Source organism: Crocuta crocuta, unplaced genomic scaffold (genome assembly GCF_008692635.1).
Source record: "Crocuta crocuta isolate KB4526 unplaced genomic scaffold, BGI_CrCroc_1.0 scaffold16, whole genome shotgun sequence".
In the NCBI taxonomy this organism is placed as follows: domain Eukaryota; kingdom Metazoa; phylum Chordata; class Mammalia; order Carnivora; family Hyaenidae; genus Crocuta; species Crocuta crocuta.
The window spans coordinates 12117682-12128397 of record NW_027531893.1 but is presented as its reverse complement, the minus strand read 5'-3'; the positions used below and the strand labels follow the sequence as shown (position 1 = coordinate 12128397).

At 53.7% G+C, this 10716-nt stretch overlaps 1 protein-coding gene across 1 annotated transcript in view; it reads left to right on the top strand.

Moving 5' to 3' along the window:
- MYH11 (myosin heavy chain 11) overlaps positions 1 to 10716 on the top strand; it is a 102740-nt gene that overhangs the window by 67778 nt on the left and 24246 nt on the right. Inside the window, 8 exon segments of the mRNA XM_077773193.1 lie at positions 1114 to 1287; positions 2897 to 3011; positions 4990 to 5183; positions 6104 to 6225; positions 6333 to 6402; positions 6562 to 6722; positions 8065 to 8173; positions 10528 to 10659. Of these exon segments, the coding sequence (XP_077629319.1) occupies positions 1114 to 1287; positions 2897 to 3011; positions 4990 to 5183; positions 6104 to 6225; positions 6333 to 6402; positions 6562 to 6722; positions 8065 to 8173; positions 10528 to 10659 (1077 nt within the window).

The following is a 10716-nucleotide window of genomic DNA, read 5'->3' as shown; positions in this document are numbered from 1 at the left end:
GTCAGAGGTATTTTCTGTTTTTATTTCCCTCCCCTCCCTTCCCCTCTACTCCCCTCCCCTCCCTCCCTTCACCTCAACTCCCCCTTCCCTTCCCTTCCTCCCCTCCCTCCTACCTCACTTTACCTCAACTCCCCTCCCTTCATTTAAATTCCCCTCCCCTCCACTCCCTACCCTTCCCTCCCCCTTCACCTCTACTCCCCTTCCTTNCTCTCCCCCTCCTTCCCTTTCTCCCCTGTCTCTCACTCATTCATTCCCAAAGGCAGGGGTCCTTTATTTTAACTTCTAGGAGTTATTATGCATCCCTAACTCCTAGAACCACACTCACAGTAGGTGCCCAGTGAGTCACTGTTGAATGACTGTTTACTGAGCACCTACTCTGTGCCGGACCCCCTCCTAGGGGCCGGGGATGTAACCATGAACGAGGTGGACACAGTCTGCCCTGCCCTTCCTGAAGGAGCAGACCGAGAAACCAAAGCCGCTAAAAGGTCTCCGATAAGGTCCATGCGGAGAATGATTTAAGGAGGCCTGATTTGGACAGAGCAGTGAAGAAATAGTTCTCAGGGTCCCTGGCTAGCTCGGTTGGTGGAGCCTCTGACTCTTGATCTCTGGGGTCATGAGTTCAAGCCCCAAGTTGGGTGCAAAGCTAACATTAAAAAAAAAGAAAAGAAAAGAAATAGTTCTCTGATCCGAGTCTAAACGGTAAAGACCATTTCTAGCAAAGCAAATGGCGTGTGCACATTTGGCTGTGCTCCTAGCTGGTCTGGGCCACAGAGAAGAGCTTTCTTTATTCAAAGGAACCCTGAAGTGACTTTACATGCAAAGCATCGAAATCGAGCCTGAAACCTTTGTGCTGTTTCGTGTGCTGTCCACTAGGAGGCGGCATTGCACACGTTCTGTTGGGGCCTGCCCTTTGGTCCCCAGTGAGGTCCACTGACCACAGGGTAATTTGAGGATAGATTTATAGGCGTGGGAGGCATAGATCCATCTCTGTATGTAGGCAGATACGGTCATAGAGCTGGGCGCTGCCTCTGGCGCGTTTCGGGGGCCAGCCCTTTCCTGCAAGCCCGAGGCTTGGACACCCTCGGCGTGACCCCACCTCCTTTCTGCTCACAGAACAACCCCCCGGGTGTTCTGGCCCTGCTGGATGAGGAGTGCTGGTTCCCCAAAGCCACAGACACGTCCTTCGTGGAGAAGCTGTGCACGGAGCAGGGCAACCACCCCAAGTTCCAGAAGCCCAAGCAGCTCAAGGACAAGACAGAGTTCTCCATCATCCACTATGCCGGGAAGGTACCAGCTCGCTCTGTCCCCGGGGGGCCAGGCAGGGCGTCCCATTGGGAGCAGCCTGGGAATGGCAGAGCCCAAAGCTCAATCCAAGCGAGTCCTAGGTGTGACTTGTCTGAGCATCTGTAAGGGCTTTATGTTCAAAGGTACGCTTGTATCTATTCTAACCTCTATAACCTATTCCAACCAAGGTGGTCAGGTCATTCTTTCTTGTGTAGACTCTGAGTCCTTCCTGCTCCAACTTAAACTCCACAGGAAGGGCCAGCTGGGTTGGGATGGCCAATCAACACACTTTTCACACACTTCCAACGGAAGGCTCCCGTATCACAGCCTTGAGTTTGCCATCGCCAGCCTGTGCCGTCCAGGGAAATATGTGATGATTGTCTCCCCCTCCCTTCTTCTTTTCTCCTTCTTTCTCTTCCTCTTCCATTTCCTCTTCCTCTTCCCCTCCCCTCTGCCTCTTTCTCCCCCTCTCCCCCCGCCCCTACTTCTCTCTTCCTCCTCCTCCCTCACAATGATGATCATCAGGTGATAGCTGTAAATATACAGGACCTTCCCCCATGGCTCCTTGGGGTCCTAGATAGTGTGGAAAAGACCCAGCTTAGTGAGGCTTGCAGGATCTGAGTAGTTTATTCTCTCTCCAGTACCCCCTCCCTGTCCCCACATGCAAACAGCCAATGCCCTATACCAGGGATTGGCAAACCATGGCCCGTGTGCCAGATCTGACCCACAGCCTGTTTTTGTAAATAAAGTTTTATTGACACACAGCCACATTCGTGTATTTACAAAAAGTCTTTGGCTGCTTCTGACATTATGTGACAAAGACATTGTGGACAGCAAAGCTGAAAATATTTACCATTTGGGCCTTTGACCAACAAAGTTTGCCGACTCCTATCTTATACTCAAGAGTATACGTTCCCTTGAGGACACAGAGTAACACTTTTCTTTTCACTACTTTCCAAGTGGTATTTTTTTAGTTCCCTCTCTTGATCAGGCTTGGCTATCACCATAACAACCCACATCCCATGATAACCCGCCAGAGTCGTTTTACAAGCTCTTTCCATTTCATAGTCACAATAATAGAATTAAGGGTTTGGCCACTGTCCGTGTTCAAGTTAGGAATTTAAAATTTTTGATATTTCCTTTTTTTTCTCTATCGCCATATGTCAGAATCTCCAAGTTACCAAAATTACATTTATCAAGATAGGAAATGAGGTCCTCAAACATAATTTAATTGTTGCCAAGGCTTCTCCACGTGAGAGAAGATCTTTGGGTGTGAGTAGGAGTGTCATCAGCACCTGTGGGAGCTCACAGACTTCCTACCAGGCTCTGCAGGAAGGAAGCTGCCAGAAGCTTACTAAGAGAAGGCAAGGATAGAGATGAGGCCTTCTCAGCAGTGGCTCTCATTGGCTGATGCTCCACAAGGCACAGAACCCTTTAAAATACTGATCTGTCAGTCTCTTCATTGGTGTTGGTGGATTCCCATCATGGTGGCTGCTAATGCCACATCCTCTCTGACGTTGGAGGATCTGGGAGGGAAACAGGAAGCTGTGGGCCCTGCCCTTAGTTTGTAACTGAGGCAGAAGCACCTGACCCGTGGGGGTGATCCTTGCAGGTGGACTACAATGCCAGTGCCTGGCTGACCAAGAACATGGACCCGCTGAATGACAACGTGATCTCCCTCCTCAATGCCTCCTCGGACAAGTTTGTGGCTGACCTGTGGAAGGATGGTGAGGCCCTGCCTACCGGCGCTGGAGGCCTGGACACAAAGTCCTCCACCGCCTTGTGGCTGCCCCTGGTCCCCACACCTCCTCCCAGGGTGGGTGGGCCTCTGTGGGTGGGGAGAGGGCAGTGTGAGCAGGTGTCTGCAATGACTTGTTGACACAGTGAGCCACTTCCTGAGTGGTGACCCCTGACCCCTCGATCCCACACCTGGACCCCAGTGAGAAGGTCTTAAATCAAGGCACAGGCTGTAACGGAGGAAACGGTAGGGTAGTGCAGCGGGCAGGGGGGGCTCCCGTCTGGAGTCAGAAAGACAGTAATCTTGTCTCTGCCCCGCACTCACTGTGTGATCTTGGCCAAGTCTCTCAACGTCATTAAGCTTTAGTGTCCTCTTGAGTGAAACCAGGAAGATAACAATAGTCCCCAACTCTCCTAGGATTATTGTGAGGGTAGAATTAGATCGGGGGCTTGAGCTTGAGCATGTATCAGGATCTCCAGGGCGACTTGTCATCACAACTCACACTGCTGAGCTGTACCCCGGGAGGTTCTGATTCACCAGGTCTAGGTGGGTCCTGAGGGTTTGCATTTCTTTTTTTTTTTTTTTTTTTTTTATTTTTTTTTTTTTTTAATTTTTTTTTTTTTTTAATTTTTTTTTTTTTTTAATTTTTTTTTTTTTTTAAGTTTTATTTATTTCTAGGAGAGAGAGAGAGACAGCGTGAGCAGCGGAGGGTCAGAGAGAGAGGGAGTCACAGACTCTGAAACAGGCTCCAGGCTCTGAGCTGGGAGTCAGCACAGAGCCCGATGCGGGGCTCGAACCCACGAACCGCGAGATCATGGCCTAAGCGAAAGTCAGACGCTTAACCGACTAAGCCACCCAGGCGCCCCAGAGGGTTTGCATTTCTAACAAGCATCTACATTCTACAGCTGATGCTCTGGGCACCACACTTTGGTTGACTCTGAGAACCAGCGAAGAGATAATCCATGCGAAGGGTTGAGCACCTGCCAGGCCCACAGGAAAGACTCAGTGCATGCCCCCTTGCAGCAGACAGGACTTTATTACATGGAGCCTACCTGAGTAAAAGGAACAGAAATGGGGCACCTTAATGCCAGTGGAGTTGAACTGAACCACCATCAACCAATTGAATTTAACTGTCGTCTATAGATGGCTTCATCCAGCAATGGACGGATACACGTGCTTCTCAAGCTCACGTGGAATGTCCACCAAGATAGACCACATTCGGGGCCATAAAACACACCTTCATGAATCTAAAAGAATAGAAAGCATACAATGTCTGCCCTTGGACCATCATAGACTCAAACTAGAAATCAGTAAGAAAGGTAGCTGGAAAATCCCCATACACGTGGCGATTAGACGAGATGCTTCTAAGTAACACATGACTCGAAGAAATTTCTTGTGTGTTAATTTTCTTAAGAGAGATTTAAAAATATTTTGAACTAAATAGAAATGAAAACACAACTTACCAAAAGGCACAGGGTCTTTATTTTGTTCATGGCTATATCCATGAGGCCTGGCACATAGTAGGCTCTCAATAAATATTTGTTGGTAGATGATGGACTCTCCATGCCTTATTCACTTATCCCCGCCCTGTAAAGTAGATGCTGTTGCTACCCCCACTTTGTAGAAGGAGAAACTGAGGCACAAAATGGCACCAGGCCAAGGCAGTGGCCAGAGCAGGATTTATTCCCGGGTCTCTGTGACAAGACCAGAGAGAATTTGGGCTTTCAGGGGCTTTCAGGATTTCCCAAATAGACAGTACATAGAAACCAATCCTCTGCACACCTCCCTTCACCTATTGCTTGAGGAGGGGTGTTGGTGGCAGAGGAAAGAATGAGTGGGGGGTTGCTCACGAAGAGGGAGCAGAGGACTTGGGGTCTCCACCCTCTGGTCCTCTGGCTTGTTGGGGGGGGGGGTTGAGGGCCCCTGGGTGGGCCAGAGGCTGACACCAACATTGATGTGCCCCACAGTGGACCGCATCGTGGGCCTGGACCAGATGGCCAAGATGACAGAGAGCTCCATGCCCAGTGCCTCTAAGACCAAGAAGGGCATGTTCCGCACAGTGGGGCAGCTGTACAAGGAGCAGCTGGGGAAGTTGATGACCACGTTGCGCAACACCACGCCCAACTTCGTGCGCTGCATCATCCCCAACCACGAGAAGAGGGTGAGGCCAGCTTCCCAGCTCCCTGGGGGGGCCAGAGTGTCTTCCCCGGGGCCATCGCCCGGCGGCTTTGGGAAAGAGAGAAGCAGACCAGGCGAGAGGGGCGGGTGGAAAGCCTCACTCCACACCCCAAGGGCTCCATCTGACAGGGTGGGAGGTTGTCTGAATTTGGTACCCATTGCACATTGGGGAGGCAAAGGGGAGCAAGGGAACGGAAGGGCCTTTCAGCCCTGGAGCTGCTGACCAGGGCATCAAATCACTCACGCGTCCATTAGTCCAGTTGATATTGGCTGAGCTGCATCTGCGGGGGTACTGGGGCTACGGTGATGGATAAACGTAGTCCCTGCCTGTGGGTTCCCATTGTAATCTAGCGCAGGGGCACCCGTGTCCCCCAGGGGACCTTTGGCCACATTCGAAGACATCGCCGGTTGCCATAACTGGGAGGGAGCTGCTGTTCGCACGCAGCGCGTAGCAGCCGGGGAGGGGTGCTCTTAAACCCTCTGCTGCACCGGGCGGCCCTCACCGAGGGAAAGGCAGAGACCGATCCAGCCCAAGATGTCAGCAGTGCTGATGCTGTGGGAGACCCAGTGGGGGAGAGACTCCCATGAGCTGCTATCACAGTGTCACACGGTGAATTATGAGAGCGCCACGTAGCTGAGGTTTCCACTCCAGCCTCACAGGCTCAGAGAAAGCTGCCTGGGGAAGGGGAAGGAGGAGGCATCGCCTTGGGGAGGGGAAGGCAGAGTGGGGAAGGCATCCGAGGCAGAGGGACCAGTAGAAACGAAGATGTGGGTTGAGAAACGAAGGGTCCAGGCCGGGAAACACTAGGTGGGTCATTGTTCCGTGTTGACATGTGATGGTGTGAGGCAGGGATTGGGGAGAGACGGGGGTGAATCACTGCACGGGCCTCTCTGCCCTCACAGTCCGGCAAGCTGGACGCGTTCCTGGTGCTGGAGCAGCTGCGCTGCAACGGGGTGTTGGAAGGCATCCGCATCTGCCGTCAGGGCTTCCCCAACAGGATCGTCTTCCAGGAGTTCCGCCAGCGGTGAGTCCGCCGGGCCGGGCACAGAGCGGGTAGGGGTGCAGGGGCAGGGTGAGCGAGGCCAGCCAGAGGGGAGGCTTGGGTCAGCGACTTCCGCCCTGTGTCCGCAGCTACGAGATCCTGGCTGCCAACGCCATTCCCAAAGGCTTCATGGACGGGAAGCAGGCCTGCATTCTCATGGTGAGCCCGCCCCAGCCCCGCCCGGAAATCCGAGGCCAGACCTCCAGCCCCTGGTGGCACCGCCAGGAGCTTATGGGGGCGGGCCCTCCTTAACGTGCCTAACGTTGGCCCCATGTCCCTGCTGCGAATGGGAACACCTGTTCCCCTCTCCTTCCCCAGATCAAAGCCCTGGAACTTGACCCCAACTTGTACAGAATCGGGCAGAGCAAAATCTTCTTCCGCACGGGGGTCCTGGCCCACCTGGAGGAGGAACGAGACTTGAAGATCACGGACGTCATCATGGCTTTCCAGGCCATGTGTCGCGGCTACCTGGCCAGAAAGTGAGGACCCCCGTGCTCTAGGGCTTCGCGGCAAACAGCCCAGAGACACAGTCCCAGGGGGGTTCTCTGGGACAGAGTCAGAGAATACTCACTCCTGCCCCACAGGGTTGTCAGTGAGGAGTCCACCAAGTGTCGCATGAAGAGGGCTAGAACAGGGCTGGGTATCATGTGAGAAGTGTGAGAATGTGGTAAAGAATCCCAGGAAACACTTGGGCTGTATCCGTAGCCTCATGTCCAAAAGGGATTCCTGAGGCAGAGTCTTGGAAGATTGGAGGCCCCTTCTGATTTGTGAAGCCTGGGGTCTGCGTGAGGGTTGGGGTTCCTCAAGGAAGGTCACATCCCAGAGAAGACAGCAGGGCGGGCGGAGTGGCTCCCTATCCAGGGCGTGTGGACCATGAGGTATGGACCAGGCTTGCATCTGCAGAGCCCCGTCGCGTTTGGCTGATTCATTGCCAAGTGGACCCAAGACAGTCAAGGCCAGATCTGGGGAGTTCATAGTCCAGGGACAGACCTACGTTGTTAAATTTGATAACTGAATTCTCCAATGCCGCCCCTCCCACCCTCACTCACCGGACCAGTTTTATTCTTCAAGTTCACCCATGTTCCAAGATGGCGGCCAAGCAGGGGAAAGAGGAGGGAGCTCCCGGTGCTGTGGTTTTGCAGAGCCAGCAGCCCTTAAATAGGAGGAGCACAGGCTCTGTGTCGGATGTGAGATCCCTAAAATGCACCTGAAGGCAAGAGTAGGTTTGCCAGACACTCAGCTTTGGGGAAGAAGACTCAGCACAGTCGGAGATGTGTAGGAATGGCGTTCCTCTGTGTAGTTTGGATCACCGTTCTGAGTGCAGGCCATCTGGTGAGCTGGGGGTTTCCTGGCCCACCGAGGAGAAGGGCTCTGGCCCCCAGAGTAGCTGAGTGGTCTGTGTCCAGACGACATGCATGTGCTGATGCTCAGAGCTTCCTGAAGAATTTGAGTTGGAGGGGGCGCCCGGGGGTCTCAGTCGGTTGAGCGTCCAACTTTGACTCAGGTCATGGTCTCACCGTTCATGGGTCCGAGCGCCACGTTGGGCTCTCTGCTGTCCCTGCAGAGCCCACTTTGGATCCTCTGTCCCCCTCTCTCTCTGCCCCTTCCCGGCTCTCACTCTCTCTTGTCTCTCTTAAACATTAAATAAAAAAAGCCTGAGTTGGAGAGAATGGGGGTGTCCCCTCCTGAGTCACAAAGTCACATGCCCAACAGGTGCATCTTGCCTTCAGGGTGCTGTGGGACCGGGTCCCATGGACGCCACGGGGAGGTGGGTGCCGGGCCCCCCAGGACTCCTCACGGCGCTCCCTTCCCCGTCCCCAGGGCCTTCGCCAAGCGGCAGCAACAGCTGACGGCCATGAAGGTGATTCAGAGGAACTGCGCAGCCTACCTCAAACTGAGAAATTGGCAGTGGTGGAGGCTCTTCACCAAAGTGAGTGCCCTGGGACCCGCACCCCTGGGGACCCTCAGCCCGGGCTCTGCCCTCCAGCTGCTCCCAAAGCTGGACTGTCACCAGTCAACAGCCCGCATGCGCCTGAGGGCTCAGAATCCAGTCTTGCCTGTTAGCGGTTCTCCGGGCCTGCCCAGGCCCCCCTCTTCAGCGCATGGGTCGTACATGACCTTGAATGACCCTGACGGTGATCTCCAGAGCATTTCCATCACCATCACCACAGGGACCCCTCCTGTTGCTCACTTACGACCACACCCACTTCCCCACTCATCTTTTCATTACCGTAATTATGCCGTTTCAAGAACGTTACATGACTGGAGTCCTACGGCCTCTCATTGTGGGGACTGGCTTTTTCACAAAGCACCCTTCCCCAGACACGCCCACGGGTTGCTGGGGTTTCCACTGCGGGCTTCTCCAGGGGCAAAACCTGCTCATGAAGGGTCACTCTCTGTCACGAACCATTGCGCCAAGTCGTGTTCTGTTGTGACAGACAGAGTTCCTCTCACGTGCCCTCGAGTGTGAGGACTGGCCCACAGCTTTCTTGTCTGGCAAAGATCGATCGAGCTCCCTGTGTGTGCCAGGCACGTGCGAGGTGCCGGGGAGACAGCGGGGCACAGACGTGGGCCCTGGTCTCATGAATGTTCAGGTGGAGGGGGCGAGCAGACGGGGAGCAGCAGCACAGAAATAAGTACCTAATGGCCGACTGATCACAAGGGGGATGAGTCTGCCTAGGGAAGAGCAGGGAGGAGAAGCTGCTTCTTGGAAAGCTTCATATCCTCACTGCGTGGACTTCTGAAAAACGGCCCTAGGGAAGCCATCTGAAATAGAAGCAGGAATTCAGGGCATTCGCTGTGGCCTTACTAAATAGCAAAACATCAGGCCACCCAGGTGGCTCGGTCAGTTAAGCATCTGATTCTTGGATTCAGCGCCAGCCGCAATCTCACAGTTTTGTGGGTTCAAGTCCCACGTCAGGCTCTGTGCTGAGAGTGCAGGGCCTGCTTGGGACTCACTCTCTCTCTCTCTCTCCACCCCTCCCTGACTCATGGTGTCTGTCTCTCCCAAAATAAATAAATTTTAAAAAGAAACTTTAAAATAGCAAAATGCCAATGCCCAGCCCCAGCAGACTCATTAATTCGATGGGATATTTTTAAACTCTTAAAAATGGTGCCTATCTAAAAACCTTCAACAAAGTAGAGTTAGAGGGAACATACCTCAACATGAAAAGGCCTTATGTGAAAAACCCACCGTGACCATCAGGCTCCATGGGGAAAACCTGAGAGCTTTTCCCTTAAGGTCAGGAATAAGACAGGGGTGTCCTCAGTCACCACTCTTTTTTTTTTTTTAGTGTTTATTTTTGAGAGAGAGAGAGAGAGACAGAGCTCAAGCAGAGGAGGGGCAGAGAGAGGGGGAGACGCAGAATCTCAATCAGGCTTCGGGCTCTGAGCCGTCAGCACAGAGCCCAACGTGGGGCTCGAACTCATGAACTGTGAGATCATGACCTGAACCGAAGTCGGATGCTCAACCGACTGAGCCACCCAGGCGCCATGCCACTTTTTAAAAAAATGTTGATGTATTTTTGAGAGAGAAAGAGTGCACACCAGCAGGGGAGGTGTAGAAAGAGAGGGAGACCCAGAATCCCACGCAGGCTCCGCGCTGTTAGTGCAGACCCCTACATGGGGCTCGACCCCACAAACTGTGAGATCATGACCTGAGCCGAAATCAAGAGTCGGACATTAACCGACTAAGCCTCCCAGGCGCCTCTCACCACGTGTGTTCGACAAAAATGACAGCTATCAAAACACAAAGTTGTCAGGCTGATAGAGCAACATGGAATAATGACCATAATAGTACTAACCTTACAGTTTAAAGTAATGGAAGCAGCATACAAACTTGGGCAGCATGATCGCGGCTGCATTTTTTAAACACAGAGGAGAAAGGCTGGCGGGAAATGCCGACGACGCCCGTAACGACCTTGACGGGGAGGTAGAATGGGGGAGATTTTTTGTCCCCTTTTCTCCTTGGAAGGAAACACGTGGATTCGTCAGCAGTAATTCTCTCCCTGGGAAGGGGCTAAATGGGAGAAGGGGAACTTTGCCCTTGACACTTGGCGCCTTTTTCGGTTGCTCTCGTTTATGGTTTGTCAACCTCGGCACCGGCGGCATTTGGGGACGGACCGACCTCTCCCCCCTGGGTGCCGGTAGCTTCTCCCGGAATTGCCAGGTGTCCCCCCGGGCGGTGCATGACGGGGTAGACCTGAGCTGGTGGAGAAGCCCTGATCTGAGTTCTCAGGGGGGCCTGTGCCCTGAACGCCACTAACGTCTGACGGGGCGTCGCAGGTGAAGCCCCTGCTGCAGGTGACGCGGCAGGAGGAAGAGATGCAGGCCAAGGAGGATGAGCTGCAGAAGACCAAGGAGCTGCAGAAGAAGGCAGAGAGCGAGCTCAGGGAGCTGGAGCAGAAGCACACCCAGGTAGTGGGCCGGGCGTGCGGCTGGGGCCGCGGCTGGCGGGGGTGGGGGACGTGCCCC